The sequence below is a fragment of the Euleptes europaea genome, chromosome 1 (genome assembly GCF_029931775.1).
Source record: "Euleptes europaea isolate rEulEur1 chromosome 1, rEulEur1.hap1, whole genome shotgun sequence".
Taxonomy (NCBI): Eukaryota; Metazoa; Chordata; class Lepidosauria; order Squamata; family Sphaerodactylidae; genus Euleptes; species Euleptes europaea.
Window position 1 is genome coordinate 8,977,932 of NC_079312.1, and position 24,681 is coordinate 9,002,612.

General features: G+C 46.2%; 1 protein-coding gene across 1 annotated transcript; it reads right to left on the reverse strand.

Moving 5' to 3' along the window:
• Positions 1 to 1,270: 1,270 nt before the first annotated feature.
• LOC130484293 (zinc finger protein 154-like) lies at positions 1,271 to 24,279 on the reverse strand. The gene is made up of 10 exons (XM_056857240.1): positions 23,920 to 24,279; positions 22,728 to 22,733; positions 22,218 to 22,323; positions 19,508 to 20,445; positions 19,325 to 19,424; positions 7,851 to 7,879; positions 7,339 to 7,486; positions 4,104 to 4,189; positions 3,486 to 3,612; positions 1,271 to 1,380 (listed from the first exon to the last, which is right to left on the reverse strand). Exons 1-10 carry the CDS (start codon positions 24,277 to 24,279, stop codon positions 1,271 to 1,273), a joined length of 2,010 nt encoding a protein of 669 aa, XP_056713218.1.
• Between the last annotated feature and the right edge of the window lie 402 nt (positions 24,280 to 24,681).

The window sequence follows — 24,681 nt, forward strand, 5'->3', positions numbered from 1 at the left end:
GGGGGGGGTGTTGTCACGGTCTCTGACATAATTATGGTATTCTGTGAACATGTGCAGAATTAATTCCATGTAATTCCATATGTAGGGCTTAAACACATCATGCAAACTGAGCCACTGCAGAGGTTTGTGTAATGTATAATGAAAGTCTGTGTAATGCTGACAAGCTGACAGAATTCTCTCAAGGTCAGCTCTATCAAGAGCTAACTAATTATGTCACTCTGGTTTTGTCCTTGAAGAGGACGAGCAAAGCACCTTTCCTTATCTATCAATAAGATGTGACCAAAATCACCTTTCTGACTCAGCTGCCAGATGTCAGAATCTCAAAAGCAGAACACTTTTGCCCTTCTCAAGGTCTCAAGATATCTTAATGTACTAAGAGTGCATTAATAGCTTAAACTGTGCTTTTTATAGTTTAAAGGCATTAAATTCTCTCAAAGATATGAGTAATATGCTTTCTTGCTCTTCTGTAATCTCGCTCAAGGCTATGTAACTGACCAAAGTAAACAATGTCACTTTGCAGGTGACAAGTGTAAACAATAATTGCGTTTTATGAGTTATATAGTTAAACATTGTGCTACAGATTTCTAAGTAGTCTCATTTAATGCATATTGTCCTAACGAAGAGGATGGTATAAAAATTATGTATATAATGTGATCATGTAACTCAGAAATGAGTGTTTATACTTTACGCTGTGGACTGAAAGGAAAGGAAGACCATATATGGACATAAGAACATGAGCAGCTGCTACTAAGCCATTTCTGCACTGCTCCTGATATCTGATAAGAGGGAATAAAAGGTATCCCTCTTAATGGATAAGAGATTTCTCTTCACTCTTAATGAGTCTAGAAACAGTATAAATACAGCTACAGTTAGCCCAGAGATTTAGAACCTTCCAAAAGGCTCTCAGAAAAAGCTGAATGGTATGTATGGTTTAAATACTTTACTGTAGACTTTGTGAATTAGATACTTTGAACTGAATCAGAATAATTTGACTGTTATATTTTATAAGTTGGATTTTGAAACCGAATAGTATGTAAGACTTGCTTGCTTTTACTGCATACATTGTAACTGCATACATTGTATTTTTACAAGAGTTTTTATAGAAGTGTTAAAGACTTGATAATCTGCATTTACACATATTTTACTAGAAGTATATCAATAAAAAGACTTGCTTTTTAAAAGAAAGTAAAGTTGTTGAGTCCTGCTTAACCAATGACTGGCTGAATAAGATACTTTCACTTCTCAGTAAGTGGAACATTCTAACAGCCTGTCATTCGAACAGCACGATCCGCTTCAGTGTCTGCCTGGGAGTGCTCCCCCTTGCTAAGATCCCTTCTGCAAGTTTCTTGGGGTACAAACTCAGCTTCCTAAGTGGCTGATCTAGACAACAAGAAATTAGATGTTAATCAGAAGGGACAAATCCTGGCAGTGAACACACCAGGGCTTAAAAGGATGGCAGGGAGCTGTTCCTGTTGGCAGCAGAAGATAGCTCGCAATAATAGATTTAACTTGTGGGCGGAAAGGTACTGGCTGGATTGAGTTGTTTGACAGTGGAATCAGCTACTTAGGGAGATGGTGAGCTCCTTCTCACTGGCAGTCTTTAAGCAGAAGCTGGACAAACACTGGTCAGGGATGCTCTAGGCTGATCCTGCATTAAGCTGAGGGTTGGACTAGATGGCCTATATGGCCCCTTCCAACTCTCTGATTCTGGCTGGGATTTCAAATGTGCGGGGAAAGCCAGGATTTCCTCTGCAAGAGGTTGGATTTTATATTGCCCCACTGTATGTGCAGACCCTTTAGAGTCACTTGGAACACTGCTCTGTGCTGGAGGAGGTGATAAAGTATGTGATAACGTAAGAGCTGTCTGGAGTTCTTTTGGGACATGTCTCTGCGCCTTGTAGTGGATGAGAGGCAGAGGGACAAGAGATGCATGACAGTTATCGTGCCAGAACACGTCGGCGTTTCTATGATTAAAGTAACGTGAGGAAGGTGGTCGTCTCCACCCAGAGAGTGCCACTGACAACCAAAAGGGAAAACACACCAGCTCTTGGATGTGTTGTTAACACCTGTACATCAGCAGGTCCATGTTCTGGGGGTCTACAGCCCCAGGAATCGGCACCCAGACTGCCTAATGACCTCGGAGTACACATGAGGAAGGGTTCCTTTGTTTGTGGTGCTTGCTGCTTTTTGATTACTGAGAGCAGCATACTCGATCGTGTGGTTGCAACGAAGGATGACAGAGTGGAATCATCATAAAGATGTTTGCAGGGGGCATCATGCAATCAATAAAGACCAGATACGTCACAGGTGGCAAGTGCCACGATAGTAACCTTTCTTTTATTTTGATTAGTGCACCTAGTATCCTGAGTTTGTGCCTTATAGAAATAAAGTTATTAAGAGAGTCTGCACATTTCCTCATCCACCTCCTTTTGCTACCTTGCATTTTAAAGTAAGACAGTCATGAAGAGCTGATTTCATCTAGGGTGGTGGCAGTGAAAAGAAAAAGGAGGGCGAGACAGTGGCTGGTCTTCGCCACAGCTTTGCTTTGCTTTGAAGGCACAGCGTCCCAGCATCAAGGCCAGGTACCTCTAGTTAAAGGGATCCCAGGAGAAACAAGGCTGGAAATCACACTGCCCTGAAAGCTTCTGCCTGTCCAAGTGGAAAATACTCGCACTGTATGTGGCCAAGAACTGTTCATCTGGCACTTCTCTGATTACAGGAAGAAAAGTTGGTTTTTATACCTTCCTTTTTTTTTTTTTACCTTTAAGCACTTTCAAAGTGGCTTACAATCACCTTCCCTTCCCCTCCTCACAGACACCTTGTGAGGCAGGTGGGGCTGAGAGAGTTCGGAGGGAGCTGTGACTGGCCCAAGGTCACCCAACTAGCTTCATGTGGAGGAGTGGGGAATCAAACCCAGTTCTCCAGATTAGAGTCTGCTGCTGTTAGCCACGACACCACGCTGGCTCCTTGCTCAGGTCAGAGTGAAATGCCAGCTAAGAACAAAAAGGTGGCAGAGCAACCACCAGAGTTCGCTCCACAGCTGCATCTTCAGCCCAGGTAAGGCAAGGCTCAGGCTGCAGGGAGGCCCCTGCGTATTCTGCCCCGTCTTCCCTTGGCACCTCATCCACAGAATCAACAGAATTGGAAGGGAACACCAAGGTCATCTAGTCCAACCCCCTGCACAATGCAGGAAATCCACAACTACCTCCCCCCCACACCCCTAGTGACCCCTACTCCATGCCCAGAAGATGGCCAAGATGCCCTCCCTCTCATGACCACCTGTCAGGTGGTCCAGACACAGGACTGCCAGGCAGGGGTCCCCTCTCTGCAAGGAGTGTCCAGAACTCCTCCCCCATCAGAGGAAGGGTCATGGAGGGTGGCAGAGATTAGCCATTGGGCTCAGGGCTGACCACCTGACCACATCCTCCCGCTTAAGGGACTTCCTCCTAGCAAGAAGGAAACAGCCCAGGGGGAAGGATCCTCACCCAGAAAGGCCACGTTCCCAGTATTCTCCAGCATGACTTCCCTGTACAGAGCTCTTTGGGCTGGACTCAGCAGGGCCCATTCCTCCTGGGTGAAATACACAGCCACCTCCTCAAAGGACACCCCACCCTGCAAGAAGAAGGAGAAAACATTTCTTTACATCAGCGGAAAGCTGGTCCAGGGGTGGGGGAGGCTGAAAAGCAAGAGACAGCAAATTGATACTGAAAGAGCAGCCCAAAGAGGCAACAAGAACCCCATAGGGACACTTGGCTTTCTCCTTCCAGTGCTCCATGGGGCATCTTGAGGCCACTGAGGTTGTCCTCATGGGCAGGGGGCAAACAGCCTTGCGGGGAAGCTTCTGCAGATGTCTACATGGAAAATACAACATTGTTTTCTCTATGAAATTCATTTTCCAGTATTGTTTCCACAGTCCCTGCTTGGTCTTCTCTGCGGTTGCCATCCTAGACAGAGGGTGACCAAGTCCCTGCCTCCCCAGTGGGCAGACTCGACATCCTGTGGCACCAGAACGAAGGACAAGAAGCCTGATCCTGTGAGCCTTGCAACAGAGAAAGAAGTATTCCTGCCCTCCGCTTCACCTCTCTCCAGTGACACCCGCTTACCTGGGCTGGCTGCATGGTGCCTCTTGTCCCTTCACTGCACAGAAGAGATGGCGGAGAAAGCATCCAGGGTGTCATTCCATTGCTGCCTGGGAGGGAGAGGAAGAAAGAGGATGGGAAACCCCTCCCCTCCTTGAAATGCTTCCTCCCAACCTCACCAAATCCATTCCTGGGTGATGTCCCTGACCCTGCCTGAAGCCAAACCACTCTCTCCTCCTCTGCTCACGGAAGCCAACCCATTCGCTTGCACCACACAATAAAGGAGAATGTGGCTGGGAATGTGGCGGCAGAGCCCTCAGCTGACTGGATGGACTGCCTGACGATGGGAGGTGCAAGCTATTAATGACAATCTCCCTGCACAGAGAAAATTAGCCCTGCACAGAAGCAGTTCCTGCCCTAATGCTTTTCTGTGGCAGGGACATTTCACCAGAGGGGAAAATGTATCCCTCCACCCACAGTCTCAACTGAAGCTCCCTTGAATCCATGCATGGAAAAACCAGGAGGAAAGGGCCAGAATTCACACCATCCGCTCCACCCCCTCAGGTCTCTGCTAGCTCTTCCTTCCTCCTGGATACATGGACCAGGCCTGAGACTCACATTTAAACACATGCCAGACAGGGGCAATATCTCTTCCCTGATGATTTCCTGAAACTGTGTTTAACAATATGTTGGGGCTTGTGGGGGGGGGGGGAGAGACACCCCTACCACCTTGCTTGAAAGACTGCCTCCCAGAGTGGACAATATTTGGCTAGACTTGGCATAAGGGCCATAAGAAGAAGAGTTGGTTTTTATATGGCGACTTTCTCTACCATTTAAGGCTGAATCAAACCAGCTTACAACTACCTTCCCTTCCCCTTCCCACAACAGACACCTTGTGTGGTAGGTGGGGCTGAGAGAGCTCTAAGAGCTGTGACTAGCCCAAGGTCACCCAGCAGGCTTCAGTGTAGGAGTGGAGAAAGAAATCCAGTTCACCAGATTAGCATCCAGTGCTCATGTGGAGGAGTGGGGAATCAAACCCGGTTCTCCAGATCAGAGTCCACTGCTCCAAACCACCTCTTTTAACCACTACACCATGCTGGCTTGGGAGAAGGAAGCTACCTATTTTCATTGGTTCTTGTAGGTTATCCGGGCTGTGTAACCATGGTCTTGGAATTTTCTTTCCTGATGTTTCACCAGCAGCTGTGGCAGGCATCTTCAGAGTAGTAAGATGCCTGCCACAGCTGCTGGCGAAACGTCAGGAAAGAAAATTCCAAGACCACGGTTACACAGCCCGGATAACCTACAAGAACCAATGAACTCTGACCGTGAAAGCCTTCGACAATATTTTGAACTACCTATTTTCCTTAGTTCAAGTTCTACAGGCACCATTTCAGCATCCACAATTCAGCAAAGCTCTCTGAAACGCAAACTGGAAATCCACCCACCCTTGAAAGAAAGGGCAGACCACATAAAGTCTCCGGACAAACTGATCCACCTACTTGCCAATCTTTCTTCTTCAGAGATCCAGAGGAACAGCTCTTCCTGTTCTCCCAGCCAGGATACGAGGTCAGATTTGGCCATCTTAGGTTCTATATATCAGGAGAAAACCCACAAATACCGCTTCTGTGAGCACATCAGTTCAGTAGTTCTAAGTGAGGTTGACTATCCCTCCAGAAATACACAATAGACAACTAATAAGGGAGGAGGTGACCAGCCAAATAACTTGACAAAGAAAAAGGCTGCAAGACTGACTCCATTTTGTAGCTAATTCTGAGCTGGCAGCCATAAGAGCGCAGCTGGCAAATCACGTAACAGTGATAAATCATGTCAAAATTAATACAGGAGAACTTTCAGGTTGAAGAACTGGATGAAACTAGTTTCCAAATATTCTCTTGCTTTGGCTTACCTCTTAATTAACTTGAGACATAGTGGATGTCTGCACAGGTGTGAAACTAACAATATAAAACTTCCCATGAAACTATTTCATTAACTCAGCCTCCCCCCGCCCACCTCCCCAGGAAGCTGTGTTCTGTGATCGCAATAAACTTAAACACAAATTTTAAATTCATTTTTATGAAACACACAAAGGTGGAGTACCTGATAGGGTCAGAATCGTTCATCTGTTACTGGCAGTTCTCTGCCTACTCCCTCCCAAGTGGGGATGGACATGCCCACTGAGAAGTCAATAAAGAGGCAGAGAAGCTAGCTTCCCTCCACAGCCACCTCTCAGCCTGGGTAAGGCAAGGCCCAGACTGGAGGGAAGGCCCGGCTTAGGCCGCCCCAGCTTCTCCATACCAGGCACCCCTTGGCCCCTCTTCTGATGCCCTCACAGATGGCCCAGACACAAGATTGCCAGGTAGGGGCTCCCTCTTCTCAAGGAGAGCCCAGAACCCCTCCCACATAAGAGGAAGGGTGGGGGCAGAGATCAGCCACTGGACCCAAGGCAGACACCCTGACCCCCACCTTCCGCATCGGCACCTTCTTTACCGTCACTCCTCACAGCAAGAAGGCAACAGCCCAGGAGAAAAGGATCCTTTTTTTTTTTTACAAAATTTTTATTGTTTTTTTTTGTAAGATGTTTAAACACAAAATTTAACAATTAATAAAGGTAAACATTAAAATATGAAACATAGTAAGTTATTGTTGAAAATACATGTATGCAATAAAATATAATGACTTCCCCTACATCTCCTTCTGTCTTGTCATAAATTTTGTGATCTCTTTTGGATAAAGTTCTAATCCTAATAGTGTTCTAAGATTAATCATTATATCATAATAGAAAATGGATTAGTTGGTAACCATAAAACGTTCCCATTTGAAGTTCATTTTCACAGTAAGTTCTCTATGCCTCCCATTCACCCTCAAATTGTGAACTCTCTTTTTGGTTTATCAAAGCTGTAAATTTTGCCATTTCCACACCAGTTCCAACATTTTTACAATCCAGTCCTTTTTGTCTGGAATTTCTGATTATTTCCATTTTGCTGCATATATTAATCTTGCGGCTGTGGTGGCATAAATCAAAAATTTTCTCTGTGTTAAAATAGAGTCCGGTATCATACTGAGTAACATCATTTCTGGTGTTTTTGGTATATTGTTCTGTAAAATAAACCTTAATTCATTATAAATCATGTCCCAAATTTTTTTAGCTTTATCATATGTCCACCACATATGGTGGAACGAGCCAACTTCCTCATTACATTTCCAACATTTTGGGGACATCGATGTATAAGTAGTCACTAATTTTGTAGGTGTTAAATACCTAAGAGAAAAGGATCCTTATCCAGGGAGGCCACGTTCCCAAAATTCTCCAGCATGACTTCCTTGTACAGAGCTCTTTGGGCTGGGTGCAGCAGGGTCCACTCCCCCTGGGTGAAATACACAGCCACCTCATCAAAGGACACACCTCCCTGCAAGTAAAGAATGTCTTTATGTCACTTAAAAGCTGGTCTGTGGGAGGGGGGGAGGGGGGGAGTGAAAAGCTGGGAGTTAAAGCCAAAAACTGAGAGAAGCCATAATCAGAGAGCAGCACAAAGTGGAGGGGAGAATAAAGTGCTGGGCCCAAGTGGACAACCAGCAATGTATTATAAATGCTAGGAAGACATTTAATATTACCTCTGCAGAAAGTAATGAACGAAATAAGCAAACAGAAAATTTTGCCCCCTTCATGGCAAGAAGCACATATAACATTGATACACAAAGAAGGCAATGATCCAACAGAGAAGGGAGCATCCCTGTCCTCTGCCGCACATCTCCCCAGTGACACCCACTTACCTCAACTGGCTGCATAGCACCTCTTGTCCCTTCACCAAAGAGAGAAGATGGGAGAAAAAGTATCCAGGGTGTGTTTCTGCTGCCGCCTGGGAGGGAGTGAAAGAAAGAGGATAGCAAACCCTTTCTTCTATAGATACATTTCCTGGGATAGTCACTTCAAGGAACATCTCCCCAGATTGCATTTGGGGCACAACATAAAATACTAGGTTTGATTCATCTGGTTGGATGCATCCCTGATCCTGCCTGAAGCCACACCACCCCCTCTTCCCCTCTGAGGGAAACCAAGACCCTCTGGCCTGCCCTACACAACCAGGAGAATGTGCTGGGAATGCGGTGGTAAAGCCCTGAGCTGATGGGATGGACTGGCTGACTCAGGGCTGAAGGTGGGAGATGCCAGCTAGGAATGGAAATCTCCCTGCACAGAGAAAACTAGCCTTCCAAGGAAACAGTTCCTGCCCTCTCTGCCTGTGCTGGTGAAGATGCTTTTCTGTGGCAGGGAGATTTCAACCGAGGTGTTCCTGTACCCACAGTCTCAAGTGAAGCCTTGAATCCATACATGGAAAAAGCAGGAGAAAAGTGTCAAAATCCATGCCGTCCAGTCCACCACCTCAGGCCTCTGCCGGCTCTTCCTCCTGGATTTGTGGAACAGGTCTAAGGCTCAGTCATATGTGTGTGTGTTAAGTGTCGTCAAGTCGCTTAAGAAAAGCGTCTGTTCCCTGTTTACCCTGAAGAAGGATGTGTGGTTAATAAGCTGTACGGGCTAGGCAGGAAAACTCCACACATGGCCAGCAAAGGGAAAAACAGCCCCCAAACTTGAGGAGACTGAGCAGAACAAGGGAGAAGGAGAGAAGGTGGTGGGGAAACAACCATCTAAGGCGTTTCCCATTAGGTAAAAGGCTTTTTTATGGCCCTGTTGCTGCTGCCATGCAGATACAGCCCAGGGGCAAGGGAGCTTACAAATGGCCGGTTTCCCCACCTCCTGTCTGCCCCAGACTCCCAGCAGTGGTCAACCCCCCCCTTCTAACATGCTACTGGGGCTTTTTTATTTTTTATAAAAATCAGCAGTTGAATATTATTATAGAGGCATGGCTATAACAATACAGTCAGTCATATCGTCCTATAGTGGCATAAAATCATTGTACATTCGGTAGCGTGTAAAAATATAAATATTTGAGATATAACCTTACAAAATGGTTAAAAGATACTTGCATAAGACAGTGTTCACAGTGGGTAGCCGTGTTAGTCTGTCTGAAGTAGTAGAAAAGGGCAAGAGTCCAAGTAGCACCTTAAAGAGCTGAAGAATTGAGCTGTGGCTCACGAAAGCTCATACCCTGCCAGAAAATATTCTTGTTAGTCTTTAAGGTGCTACTGGACTCTTGCCCTTTTCTACTACAATAAGACAAGTGTTGTGAGCTAGCACATCCGTCTGTTTAAATAATTTGTGGCGTTCTACAGCAATCTTTAAAAAGTGTGCTACCTTCTCCAGAACACAGGGCGAACAATTATTCAAATAAAGGAAGCATTACATATAACAACACAACAATATTCAACTGCTGATCAAAAAACAGGGAAAGTCCTCCTCTATGTCTTCCCGGGAACGGGGGGGGGGGGATGGCTGCGATGTGGGGCGGGGGCCGGCGGAATATGAAAATCCAGACACGTGGCTTGGTTACAAAATTCAGCGCCACAGCAAAGAAAATTCACAGTGGGTAGCCGTGTTAGTCTGTCTGCAGTAGTAGAAAAGGGCAAGAGTCCAGTAGCACCATAAAGACTAATAAGAATATTTTCTGTGGTCAAAAAGGGCAAGAGTCCAGTAGCACCTTAAAGACTAATAAGAATATTTTCTGTGGTCAAAAAGGGCAAGAGTCCAGTAGCACCTTAAAGACTAACAAAAATATTTTCTGGTAAGGTATGAGCTTTCGTGAGCCACAGCTCACTTCTTCAGAATCAAGGTATCTGAAGAAGGGAGCTGTGGCTCACGAAAGCTCACACCCTACCAGAAAATATTCTTGTTAGTCTTTAAGGTGCTACTGGACTCTGGCCCTTTTCTACTACTACAGCAAAGAAAGTTTGGGAAAGGAAGTAGGAAAGAGGAGGGAAAACCACAGTCCACAATGCTGTGGGGAAGTAGGGGGGGGGAAAGTGCACTTCCCAAAACCATCAAACCTAGAGAAAAGGGTACACGACCTAGCTCCCCTTCTCCCTCCCCCCCTTCTGCATCGGCTCTCCCCGCCACCACAGTCTCCCCCCATCCTTTCCCCACCCCAAATCTCCCACTCACCTCCCCACAGCCTCCCTCCCCTTCCTAAAAGCGCCTCCGCAACCTCCAGCCCTGTGACCCGTCCGACGTGCAAAGGGCCCGGGTTCAGATCCTGCCCCCCCCCCCGGCCCTTGCAGGGACCTCGTGGCTCTGCACAAGGGGGCCAAGACACACACACACACTCTCTCTCTCTCTGGTGCAAGAGGGGGAAGGCAGGGTGGGGTCTGGAGGGGGCCTTTCCTCGCCCCCCCCAGCTTCTTCCCCCCTCCTTTCTCTCAGTTCGAGCTCTTGCATTGCAGCCCCCAACCCATAATTCCCCCCCCCCAAAAAAAGAAAGCCCCTTCGAGCTCACCACATGCCCCCAAGCCATTCAAACAGCACCCCGGAAGTGACAAAGGTGTCTCCTGCAAGGCAGGAGGACCGGAAAGGGCCTCTCCTCCTCGTGCCTCTCTAGGACTCCCCCCAGTCACACACTCTCTCGCACTCCCTTTAACCCTTACAGAGCCTTCCGCCAGTTCAAAGGGACCCGGGCGAGGCAAGGCAGACGGGAGCATCTATGAGCATCTATGTTCCCCGGCCACATAGAAACACAGCCAAGGGCCAGGCTATATTGGGCCTATACTTTGATAGGATGGTTGTCAGCCCTTGCCCTAGTCCGAACCAATAACCACGACAGGAGACACAGGGGTCCAAGGAAGATGGTTTACTGGCAGCATAGGTAAACAGAGCATACAGGATCTAAGACAGCAACGGAGGGCGCTGGGATACACTTGACTATATAAAAGCCTAGAAAAAAAGCATTCAGCATTCAGCAGCCCGGGACAGGCTCAAGAGATTACTATTTCAAAACAGTCTAGAGATGCCTCCGTTCCCACGGAGTACTGTCTACTTCAAAGAGTCCAAGAATGCAAAACAATCCTTGGGAGCAAGTCGGTGAAAAAGTGAAACTGAGACACAGGCCTGACAATGATGCAAAGTTAGAAATATAAAAAAAAAAATCTCTTCTATAAGTGATGGGGCGGTTGGCCTTGCCTCAATGTAAATAGATTTTATGTTGATAATTCACAGCGGGTGGCCGTGCTAGTCTGTCTGCAGTAGTAGAAAAGGGCCAGAGTCCAGGAGCACCTTAAAGACTAACAAGAATATTTTCTGGCAGGGGATGAGCTTTCGTGAGCCACAGCTCACTTCTTCAGATACAGCTAGAATGTGAATCCATCTGTCTTTAATTCACAGTGGGTAGCCGTGTTAGTCTGTCTGCAGTCGTAGAAAAGGGCAAGAGTCCAGTAGCACTTTAAAGACTAACCAAAATATTTTCTGGTAGGGTATCAGCTTCTTCAGGTATCTGAAGAAGTGAGCTGTGGCTCTCGAAAGCTCATACCCTACCAGAAAATATTTTTGTTAGATTTTATGTTGTGATTTTGCGAGCCTGCGGGCTGCGGTGCTGATCGGTTTCATAGAAGGGCCGGACCCGGCTTATAAAATTCCTTTTCTCCATTTTGAACTTCGGCTTTGCCTTTCCACTCAAGGATTTCTGGCACTGAAAGACAACGTCAGGTTGAAAAGTGCAAACAATGAGCAAATGAAAATGCAAGCGTTGAAACAGCAGAGATAGGACCCAGACACTCGGTTCTGCTGTTGTTTTGCTTTAGGGTATTTCTTCTCAATTATTTGAGATATGCTGATGACACTACATTATTGGCAGAAAATAGCGAAGACTTGAAATGACTACTGCTGAAAGTTAAAAGAGAAAGTGCCAAAGCAGGACTACAGCTGAACATCAAGAAAACAAAAGTAATGACTGCAGGAGAATTACACAACTTTAAGGTTGACAATGAGGGAAACTGAAATTGTTCAAGACTTTCTATTCCTTGGCTCCACCATCAACCAAAAGGGAGACTGCAGCCAAGAAATCAGAAGGAGATTGAGACTGGGAAGGGCAGCCATGAAGGAGCTAGAAAAGATTTTGAAGTGTAAGGATGTGTCACTGGCCACCAAGACTAGATTACTTCATGCCATCGTATTCCCTATTACTATGTATGGGTGTGAAAGCTGGACAGTGAAGAAAGCTGATAGGAAGAAAATAGATTCCTTTGAAATGTGGTGTTGGAGGAGTGGGTTACGGATTCCGTGGACTGCCAAAAAAACAAATCAGTGGGTTCTAGATCAAATTAAGCCTGAACTGACCCTAGAAGCTACAATGGCTAAACTGAGGCTGTCGTATTTTGGTCACGTCATGAGACGACAAGAGTCACTGGAAAAGACAGTCATGCTAGGAAAAGTTGAGGGCAGCAGGAAAAGAGGGAGACCCAACAAGAGATGGATTGACTCAAGGAAGGAAGCCACAGCCTTCCATTTGCAAGAGCTGAGCAAGGCTGTCAAAGATAGGACATTTTGGAGGACTTTCATTCATAGGGTCGCCATGAGTCGGAAGCGACTTGACAGCACTTAACATACACATGCATTTCTTGGGGACAGGGTAAAAGCCGGAGCGGCCCGAAACAGGCATTAAAAAAACTATAGTACCGCAAAAAACAGTGGCATGCCTTGCACACACTGCAGAACAATATTTTAGAAATCAAAATGCGGAGAGCGCGTGCAATTAGTAACCCTTTCCAGGCCAAAATGCTTCCGGAACACCCCAGAATGGGCATTAAACAAATTATAGTTTCGCAAACTACAGTGTCCTACCAGGCGGCCCTTAGTCTTATATCTGTGGGCTCCAATCTTTTTGAGCCAGGGGGCACCTTTGGAATACTGGGGTGGGCGCAACCACAAAATGGCTGCTGCAGGAGGTGGAGCCAACCACAACATGCCAGGGAGCGAAGTTAGGGAGAAAATGGACACCACTGTACTGGTATCAGGAGATAAGGAAATCAGTACAGGAGCGAGAAACACTTAAAGGTGCAAAAATTATTTATAAGCTACTGTGTCTAATATAATACGTACTAATAAATACACAAAATTGACTAAACACACATGATCTCATACAACAAACATACAACCCATCTCATGGATGGTAGCAAGAAAGAATGATTCAATTCAAAAGTGCAATGTCTCTCACTGTATGTACATCAATCTTCAGTATCAACCTCATGCAGGTAAGTGAACAGTTGTAATAATTGTTAAATGTTCAGGGAGGAATCACTTCATGGAGGATACGGCCGTTTCAAATTCCTCCCTGAACATTTAACAATTATTACAACTGTTCACTTACCTGCATGAGGTTGATACTAAGGGAGCGAAGTTATTCATAGCTCTGATAGTAACTCTTCAGCATTTCAGCCAGAAGCTCCGTTTAACGGGACGCCTTTTTAAATGAACACATTGTTCATTTTCTATCTTACACACACCTTGCCTTCAGTCCCACAGCAAAGACCCTTGTACTATAGTGGTAGCTGCTGCCAAAGCCATGTTTTAGATCTGCATAGACAATCAGATCTCCAATGGCCTATCAGAATTCTTGCTGGGCAAAAGCCCCATCTGGCCCCATCCGCTTTGTAAAAACACTTGGCAGGTACCAGGAAAAGTGTTGGCAAGCACCATGGTGCCTATGGGTGCTACGTTGGGGACCCTCGTCTATAGCAATGACGTCCAACCTCTGCAATATAGTGAAATATACTAAAGTGGGCATGGCATACAGAAGGTCCCAGGTTCAATCTCCAGCATCTCCAGTTAAAGGGACTAGGCAAGGAAGTGATATGAAAGACGTCTGCCCTGGAGAGCCTCTGCTGGTCTTAGACAATACTGACTTTGATAGACCAAAGGTCTGATTCAGTATAAGGCAGCTTCATGTGTTCATGTGACCTTTGAAAATACACATCTTCCCATGCAGACTACTCGGACTGGCTGCTTTCTGAAAAGATGGTAGCAAAGCAGGTTCAAGAGCATCTGAAGTGCAGGGAAAGGCGAGAAAATGGATGGAATCCAGGAAACAGTGCCCCAGTTTGGACAGTAAAATCAGAGACAAACCATCTGGGTGGGTACAGCCTGGGCAAGTTTTATTGGGGGGGGCGGGGTTATGTTTAGTTTGAATTTTAGAGTTTTGCTAGTTCTGTGCTACAAGATGCCTCCAGTAATGTCTCTAGAGAGGCAGCCTATAAAACATCTGAATAAACAATACATACACGGCCCCCGTTTTCTGCCCAGTGAGTTCCATATAATAAATTCTCAGCAACATTAAGCTTACACGGCATGCTGACAAGGAGAAAACATGACGGCGTTTAATTCTTACACAAAAGAACTATACACAATGTCTTTGAGGAGGCCACATGATATATAACATATTATCAAGTGGATGATTTCTGGGCTGGCTGGGTGATACTTTCCCAGGATGGCTCAAAAACATGTCTAGAATGAGTGTCTCCCCACTCCTGATTCCCAATTCTGGTTTGAGAAATTCCTGGAGATTTGGGGGTGCAGCCTGGGGAGGGTAGGATCTCAGCAGGGTATAATTCCATACAGTGTATCCTCCAAAGCAGCCGTTTCCTCCAGGGGAACTCATCTCTGTCACCTGGAGATCAGTTGTAATTCTGGGAGATTTTTAGGCCTCACCTGGAGATTGGCAACCATTCCCCCACATGTTCAAGCTGAGGCTGGGGAAAAGTTTGAGGAAATGCAACATAGCTAGGCTTGCCAGCACTAGGTTGTGAAATACCTGGAGATTTTGGGAGTGGAGCTTGAGGAGGGGAGTGTTTAATGCCATAGAGTCCACCTTCCAAAGCGGCCTTTTTCTCCAGGTGAACTGATCTGTGTCCCTTGGAGATAAGTTGTAAAAGCAGGCGCTCTCCAGCACCACCCGGAGGGTGGCCAACCCTAAACATAGCCCAACAAAGGGAGGACTGATGCTGAGTTTTTCAACTAGATAGCAGGTGCTACAGGGGCTGTGTGTGAGAAAGACAGAGTCTTCTCCACACTGATGTTGCTTTAGTTTTGGGGAAACTGCATTGTGACCTGACTATTAGCATCACCAGGCTCCACCCCCTAAATCCAACATGTATGGGCTGAGACTCAGGGATCCGTTCTGCTAGCAGAGGTGCTCTCCTGTAACATAACTAAGGAAATACAAGAAGACTCCTGCAGGATCGGACCAGTGGCCTATCTAGGGTTACAGTCACACAACAGCCAATCAGTTGCCCTGGAGGGTCAGCAGACAGGGCATAGATCCTGAAGCCTTCCTCTAATGTTGCCATAGAATCATAGAGTTGGAAGGGGTCACACAGGCCATCTAGTCCAACCACCTGCTCAATGCAGGACCAGCCTAGAAAGCATCCCTGAGAAGGGGTCGTCCGGCCACTGCTTGAAGACAGCCCATGAGGAGGAGTTTACTGCCTCCCTAGGCAGCCGATTCCACTGCTGAACTACTCTTACTGTAAAAAAATTCTTACTGATGTCCAGCCAGTACCTTTCCACCCATCATTTATACAGGCTGAGTATCCTTTATCCGAAATGCTCGGGACTAAAAGTGTTGTGTATTTTGGATATTTCCATATTTTGGAATATTTGCATATCCATAATGAGGTATCTTAGGGATGGGACCCAAGTCGAAACATTAAATTTATGTTTTATGTACACCTTATACACATAGCCTGAAGGTAATTTTATACAATATTTTAAATAATATTGTGCATGTGTGGCATTGTGGGAATCTGCTGCTGGTGCAACCAGCCTGCACGCATGCCATTTTATTATCCTTTGTGGGCGCACACAAAGTTTTGGATTTTTAATCATTTTGGATTTCTGGATAAGGGATTCTCAACCTGTATCCAATATTGCAAGTAATGGGTATAAACAAACCCTGCCTCCTAGGACAGTGTTTCAGGTTTGCTCCCTCTGAATAGGGGGGCTCCTTCCAGTCACCATAGCTGGTAGCCACTGGTAGACCCAATTCTCTATAAATTTGTCCAACACCCTTTGAAAGCCATCGATGCTCATGGCAGGTCACTTACATCCACTGGCAGCAGATTGTACAACTGAATTATTCAGAAAAGCACCTGGCTGCAAACGAAGGCTCCTTCCACTGAAAGAAAAGACCTCTATACTGGAACGGATCTGCAAGATCCAACCCACTGTTTAGAAACAAAGACCAAAGAAGATACATTTCTGAATATCCCTTATCTGCGTGCCATCTTAAGCACAGCCACATCCTTCTAAACCCATCGACATCAACGGACTTAGAAGGGTATAACTCTGCTTGTGATTAGGGCCGACAACTCCAGGTTGGGAAATTCTTGGCGATTTGGAGGGAGAACCTGGGGAGTGCGGAATGTGGAGAAAAGAATGGGATGCCACATAGCCCACCCTCCATAGCTGCCACTTTTCTCCCCGGGAACAAGTCTTTGTAGTCTGGAGATCAGTTGTAATACCGGGAGAACTCCAGCCTCCACCTGGCAGCCCTACATGGGATTGTTGGTACCACAGTTGGTGATTTTGCAAAGGAAAGGTCCGCACAGTTGTCATGTTTGTGGGGGGGGGGAGGGATTCTGTCCCTCTTTCCCCGAACAACTATTTGGTACAACATTCACGCAAGCAGCAAGCAAAGCAAGATATAGGATGCTAACATACGGACATAAACCTTCTGACTATTAGTAAACACAAGTAGTAAATACTGTTTACACAAGAACGGCTATGCTGGATGAGACCTAAACATCTATCATTCTATTACACTTAATTCTTGCCCCTCTTTTAAGGAGCTCAGAGTTTTCCTGTCCTGTCACATTTTTTTAAAGCTCATCCTTTCTCTGGAGAGCATAGGGCAGTTTACCAGGTTTTTCCCTTCTCCATTTTATCCTCACAACAATCCTGTGAGGTAGGGTAGGTTGAAAGCACATGACTGGTCAAAAGTTACCCAGTGAACTTTATGGCTGAGTGGGGATTTGGATGCGGGTCCCCCAGATCCTAGTCTGATACTCTAACCACTACATCCCACTGCCTCCTTTGGGAACTATGGAAGATATTAAGATGACAGCAGCCGGTGAGATGTGAAGCTTAGAAAGTCAGGAAAGGAATCACCCAGATTCTTCATCCTCAACAACTGTTACAGATATACTTCCTCTGAATATGGAAGTTCTACTTCACCAGCAGGGCTAACCACTGTTGTGATAAAATGTGTTGAATTCCATTCTGAAAGTCTTCACCACACCGTGCATCAGTGAACTCAGTGGACCCAAAATTCTCTTTCAGGATAGTTTCAGAGGGTAACTGTATTGGTCTGCACTAGAAGAGCTAGATTTGAGTCTAGTAGCACCTTAGAGAATGAGATGTCTGGGGTATGAGCTTTCAAGAGTCAAATCTCCCTTCATCAGATAAAAGATATTTGACTCTCCAAAGCTTATACATCAAACATCTCATTGGTCTCTAAGGTGCTATTGGACTCAAATGTAGCTCTAAAATTCCCTTTGATTTCCTTTCCTGTTCTCCCAAATATGTCTTGTTCGATTGTGGGCACCGCCCGTTTTGAGAAAAGTTTTTACAGTGCCTAACACTGAGCCCCGTGGCGCAGAGTGGTAAGCTGCAGTATTGCAGTCCAAGCTCTGCTCACAACCTGAGTTCGATCTCAACGGAAGTTGGTTTCAGGTAGCTGGCTCAAGGTTTACTCAGCCTTCCATCCTTCCGAAATCGGTCAAATGAGTACCCAGCTTGCTGGGGGTAAAGGGAAGATGACTGGGGGAGGCACTGGCAAACCACCCCGTAAAACAAAGTCTGCCTAGTAAAAGTCGGGATGTGACGTCACCCCATGGGTCAGGAATGACCCGGTGCTTGCACAGGGGACCTTTACCTTTAACACTGTTCTTGCCCTGACCTGGATACCCCAGGTTAGCCTGATCTCATCAGATCTCAGAAGCTAAGCAGGGTCGACCCTGGCAAGTATTTGGATGGGAGATCTCCAAGGAATAACAGGGTCGCTATGCAGAGGCAGTCAACAGCAAACCACTTCTGAACCTCTCTTGCCTTGAAAACCCTACAGGGTCGCCATAAGTTGGCTGTGACTTGACAGCAAAAACAACAACAATACTGCTTTATCAAATTAGGAGAGAAGGAGAGCAATTGCTCTCTACCCACTTTATGCACACAATTTATAATGTCAGAATCCTCCAAAAGACGCAAAGGCAGGATTTGATTATTGATGCTAAAACTCTTCTTCTGCCTTTCGGTGTCACAAAAATGCTCCAGCGCTTCTTTAAAAATAAAAGTTGGTCTCTCCTAAAGCCTCCCTGTTTTCTGAACATTGTTGTTTATTGATTTACAACCTTTACTAATCACCTTTCCACGCTAAGGTGCCCAAGCATGATGTCCAATTTCTACCTGAATATCAACTCATTAAAAAAAGAACACCCCAATTAGTCAACCCCAAAGGTGATGGGTCTTCTGCAGAGAAAGTACATCAGTCAACCCCAAAGGGTTGGATCTTCTGCAGAGAAAGTACATAGAGCATTCCTGACAAGTATTCGTCCAGTCGCTGCTTGAAGACTGCCAGAGACGGGGAGCTCACCGCCTCCTTAGGCAGCCAATTCATACATACAGACAGATATAATTCTGCAAGTCCTCAGGATTCTCTTCCTGAAGATCATAACCCTGTCAAGCAAACTTTGGCTTGTCTTACCGTTTGGAGAAATTGGGAACATGTAACAACAACACAGATTAATGGTGAAATGGAAATGAGCAATGAAAATAGTTTTAAACAGGCAAGAAATAGTTCACATATTGGTACTGTTTTCTTTCTTTGCCATGGGGGGACTGTACCCACGGATCTGTCCTTCTGGTAATGGGCACTTTGTGATTCCTGCCAGGCAAGCTTTATTCCTGGCAAGTAACTGCATGGGTGTCTAATCCAGACATTTCTCTGCCAACTTGTAAAACGCTGGGATCCAAATCATGTTTGTTGCCCTGTCACACTCTACCTTAATGCATATATTTTGAGTGTACAACAATGGTTTGGCCACAATGAGCATGTATATGGCCTTTCCCACACTTGGACCCTCCATTCCTTATTAAGGGATGATCATTGAGAAAAGATGATGATTTAAATTTTTCCCCACAGGTGTGAATTCACAACCTGATGTATCACTGAAGTTCATGCTACTGTTTTGCACAGGGTAAACAACTTGGCGGATTCAAGATCTTCCAGAGCTTTAAGAGCTTAGGACGTGGTGAGTGCTTTAATAATTTTTAAGGACTGAGTCATCTCAAAAACTCATGCTACACTCGGACCAATTACATTGTTTCTCCATTGTGTGGATTCTCTGATGGTAAGTGAAGCTCGAGTTCTGTCTGTAATTCTTTCCGCACTCCAGGCAGTGGAAAGGTTTCTCACCCGTGTGAACTCTGTGGTGCGAAGTAAGGTCTGTGTTCTTACGAAAGCTCCTTCCACACTCCCAGCATTTAAATGGTTTACCCCTATGTGGACTTTTTGATGAGAACTGAGGTGTGTATTCCGACTAAAACTCTTTCCACACTCCGAGCATTTATATGGTTTCTCTCCCGTATGGATTCTTTGATGTCTAATCAGGTGTGTGCTCCGACTAAAGCTCTTTCCACACTCCAAGCATTTAAATGGTTTCTCTCCTGTGTGGATTCTTCGATGCGAAGTAAGGTGGGTGCTCCGAATGAAACTTTTCCCACAATCCAGGCATTTGTACGGTTTCTCTCCTGTGTGAATCCTTTGATGAGAAGTAAGGTGTATGCTTTGACTGAAGCTCTTCCCACAATCCAGACATTCATACGGTTTCTCTCCTGTGTGAGTTCTTTGATGCACCGTCAGGCTATAGTTCAGGGTAAAGGTCTTTCCACAGTCCAGACACTTATACGGTTTTTCCCCGGTATGAATTTTTTGGTGCGAAGCAAGACTTGAGCTTTGTCTGAAACTCTTTCCACATACTAAGCATTTGTATGGTTTCTCCCCAGTATGGATTCTTTGATGGGTAGTAAGATCGATTCGCTGAATGAAACTCTTCCCACACTCTAAGCAACCGTACGGCTTCTCTCCTGTGTGGATTCTTTCATGCCTGATAAGCTTTTCCTTTTGACAAAAGCTTTTCCCACATTCCAGACATTTGAATGGTTTCTCCCCTGTGTGGATTTTCCAGTGAGTATTAAGGTTTGACTTAGAGCTGAAAATTTTCCCACATTCGGGGCACTGAGTCTTTTCCTTTCCTTTGTCTGTTTTTTCTGGGATTGGGATCTCATGGAAGTCACTGCTCTGAGAAGCAAATGACTGATTCCCCCATTCCTCTTTTACTTCCACTTTCCATCTCTGCTCTTCTCCTTCTATATATCTGGCTCCTCCTGATGACACACCATATGAGTCTGCCTCATTTTTGCGCTCCCACCTAGCACTGGCTGGAATAAAGAAAGAAAATTTGTAAAAGACAGAATCATAGAATCATAGACTTGGAAGGGACCCCCATGGTCATCTAGTCCAAACCCCTGCACAATGCAGGAAATTCACAACTACCTCGACCCACACCCTAGAGATCCCTACTCCATGCCCAGAAGATGGCAAAAAAAATCCTCCAGGATCCCTGGCCAATCTGGCCTGGAGAAAAATTGTTTCCTGATCCCAAAGTGGTGATCAGCACTACCCTGGGCATGCAAGAAAGGGCCAAAAAAGCCAAGCACTGAGGCAACCCTTCCTGACTTCTCTCTCATGATCTCCCTATGTTCACAGAATCAGCATTGTTGACAGATGGACATCTAGCCTCTGCTTAAAAACCTCCAAAGAAGGAGAGCCCACCACCTCCCAAGGAAGCCTGTTCCACTGAGGAACTGCTCTAACTGACAGAAAGTTCTTCCTAATGTTTAGCTAGAAACTCCTTTGATTTAATTTCAACCCGCAGACATAGAACTTCAAGTCAGAAGACGAATCCAACTGAGTACGCCAATTCATAGGGGAACAGATCCTGATACTATCCTCTGCTGCCAACAGGAATAGCTCTCTGCCCTCCTCTAAGTGACAGCCCTGCAAATACTTAAAGAGAGCAATCATACCCCCCTCAACCTCCTCTTCTCCAGACTAAACATGTCCCTCAGCCTTTCCTCATAGGGCTTGGTCTCCAGGCCCCTGATCATCCTGCCCATCCGCATGCCTCCCACTCATTTGTCTGTCCTTCCCCTGCCTGCCAATGCTCACAGCACCCTGCAGCCCTTTCCCGAGGCACTAGCAATGCGAGCCTCTGGAAGCAGGGATGGTGGAGTGCTAACAAGTGAGTGGACAGGGAAGGTGACAGTAGTGGGCCCTGTCAGAAGCCCTGGGCATTGGCAGCCCATCTCAGGGAATGCTGACGCCATCTCTGCCTCAGTCACATTTCGGCATTGAGAAGACATAATCCAGTACACAGAGAGGAGTTCTATTAGATCAGGGGTCCTCAACACTTTTGAGCCTGCAGGCACTTTTGGAATTCTGACATGACACAGTGGGTGCAGCAACAAAACAGATGCCACAAAAATGGCTGCCACAGGAGCAGAGCTAGCTATAAAATGATGGTCACAGCTTAAGTTCAGTAATACAGTGCAGATCCTTGTGCTGTGGTGGCAGCTGCTGCCAAAGCAACATTTTAAAAAATCTGCAGTCAATCAAATTTCCAATAGTCAATCAGAAGCCTTGCTGGGCAAAAGCCCTACCTAGCCCCACCCATTTTAGGAAACACCAGAAAAGGTCTTGGCATGCACTATGGCACACACAGGCACCACGTTGGGGACCCTCGTATTAGTTCATTCTCAGCCCTAAAAAGCAAACCAGGAGATAGCCAGTGACTTTGAACCCTGACACCATCTAAATGCAACTCTGAAAAAATGGCCACCATATAAAGATCCTGCCAACCTAAGAAAGTTGCCCAATGGTATTGACTAAAAGGAGCTTGCAGCATGCTGATCATTAAATGATCCGCTCAGTGGGGTTTGGAGAGCCTTCAGAATTACAACTGATCTCCAGACTGCAGAGATCAGTTCCCCAAGAGAAAGTGCCAAGCATAGAGGTTGTATTGTGCGGCATTATACCCTGCTGAGATCCCTCCCCAGGCTCCACCCCCAAATCTCCAGGCAGTTCCTACAAAGTTGGCAACCCAATATCTATGAAAGGAAAAAAAGGTTACCCAGAGAGGCCACATTCCCACAGTTCTCCAGCATGACTTCGATGTACAAGGCTCTTTGGTCTGGATCCAGCAGATTCCACTCCTCCTCAGTGAAGTACACGTGCACCTCTTCAAAGGTCACCAGGCCCTAAAAGAAGAAAGGAGTGCCGTTAAGCAGGGTTGCCAACTACAGCTTGCGAAATTCCTAGAGATTTGGGGGTAGAGCCTGAAGAGGGGAGGGACCTCAGCAGGGAATAATGCCGTAGAATCCACCCTCCAAAGCAGCCAGTTCCTCCAGGGGAACTGATCTCTGTAGTCTGGAAATTCTATAGTTGTAATTCTGGGATATTTTCAGGCCCCACCTGGAGGTTGGTAACCCTAACCATGCACACCGTTGATGCAAGAAGCTTCCATAGAACAAAAGAATTGTGTCACATCCAGGGAGGTGTGTAAGGACTGACGCACCCCAGTTACCCTCTGCCCATCTCCCCGATTCTTCACTGACCTGCTTAGAAAGAGGAGATGAACTCATATGTTGTGCTGATGGCCTACCTTCACCTATAAGGGGCAGAAAAAATGGCGTGAGGATGTGTTACCTATAAACATTTTGGCTGCTTCTTCTTTTTTTGTTAATGTATTTCAGTCCTTGTCTTTCTCCACCCAACCACCCCACCACTAATCTTTCCATACAATTTGGCTACTGGGCACAGTGCTGATTGCTACTTTGGGCTGATCTTGGAAGCTAAGCAGGATTGGCCTTGGTTAGTACTTGGATGGGACACCACCAAGGAACTCCAAGGTCGTTTTGCAGAGGTGGGCATAGAAGAGTTGGTTTTATATCCCGCTTTTTCTATAAGGAGTCTCAAAGTGGCTTATAGTCACCTTCCCTTACCCTCCCCAGAACAGACACCTTGTGAGGTAGGTGGGGTTGAGAAAGTTCAGAGAGAACTGTGACTAGCCCAAGGACACCCAGCAGGCCTCATGTGGCGGAGTGGGGAATCAAATTCAGTTCTCCAGATTGGAGTCTGCTGCTCTTAACCACTATGCCTCACTGGCAAACCACCTCTGTTCCTCTCTTGCCTACAGGAACCCTACAGGGTTGCCTTGGGGAGGAGCCATGGCTCAGTGGAAGAGCCTCTACTTGGCATGCAGAAGATGCCAGGTTCAGTCCCCAGCATCTCTTCATTTGAAAGCACCAGGCAGTAGGTAATGTGAAAGATCTCTGCCCAAGACCATGGAAAGCTGCTGCAAGTCTGAGTAGCCAATAATGACCTTGAAGGTCTGATTCAGTATAAGGCAGCTTCACGTGTATATGTGTGAGAGGAGACCAAGTCGAACTACACCTGATTCATCCTTACCTAGTGAAGTGGCAACTCTGTCTCCCTCCTGCTTGATCTCCCTGGTGAGTGGACTCTCTCTGATTCCCAATGGAGCCATTTCTGTGGCCTCACAGAAATCAGTTGTCCCTTTTTCAAACTGTCCAGCTACCTAAAAGAGCATTCAAAATGTCATGAAGAGAATAGGTTAAAAAAAGAAATGCAGCAGGCAAAATATAAAGGAGTTCAAGACAAAAGGCGAGCTGTAGATGGGGATTTTTTGGATAATCTTGCACATATTCTGGTCCCCTGGGCCTACCGGGATAAAATTTTCTCACCTGCTCTTCCAGGCTCTTGTCCTGACTCAGGAGGAAACCTTCTGCCAGGGCCACTGCTTGGGAACTGGTCTCTGGCCTACATTCTCTGACCCAGTTTTCCATCTCTGGGGGCAGGATGGCCACGAACTGCTCCAGGATCACCCGATCTAGGATCTGATTCTTTGTGTGTTTCTCTGGTTTCAGCCACTGACGGCAAAGGTCCTGGAGTCGGGTGTAAGCTTCTCGGGGTCCCTCAACCTCCCAGTAGCAGAATTCCCGGAAGTTCTGGCGCTGTAGGTCCGAGGTCCCAGTGTCCCCCTTCAGGATCTTCTGCACTGTCCTTTCCCAGAATTCCCCACTGTTCTCCACCTTGGTGGCACCAGGGCCTTTCCCTACTCCAAGCACTTCTTCCACTTCCTTCTTCAATCCATACTCTAAGATCGTCTCCAAACGTGGATCAAGGCCATCCATTCTTCTTGGCCAATGTCTTCTGCTAACAAATTGCTTTTAATAAGCAGGGCTGGTTAGATCTTCCAAGGCCCACGCTTTGTTCTGTGTGTGAATCGTTACACCTTCAAGGCAGGAAGATATTAATAAGCACAAAAGAGAGAAGAGGATGATTCCAGCTAGTGACCAGGTCTTCTCCCTGGACAAGGAACATCAGACATGAAAGAGTGAGAAGGAAACCATAGACGTGGGAGAGATGTGACTCATGAAAGCGCAAAGCCTGCCAGAAATGTTGTTAGTCTTTAAGGTGCTACTGGACTGTTGCTATTTTCTACTGCTACAGACAAACTAACACAGCTACCCCTTGTGATCTTTCACCAGACTGGCAGAGACCAAAGCCTTTAAAGACAAGGGGAAATGGACTAT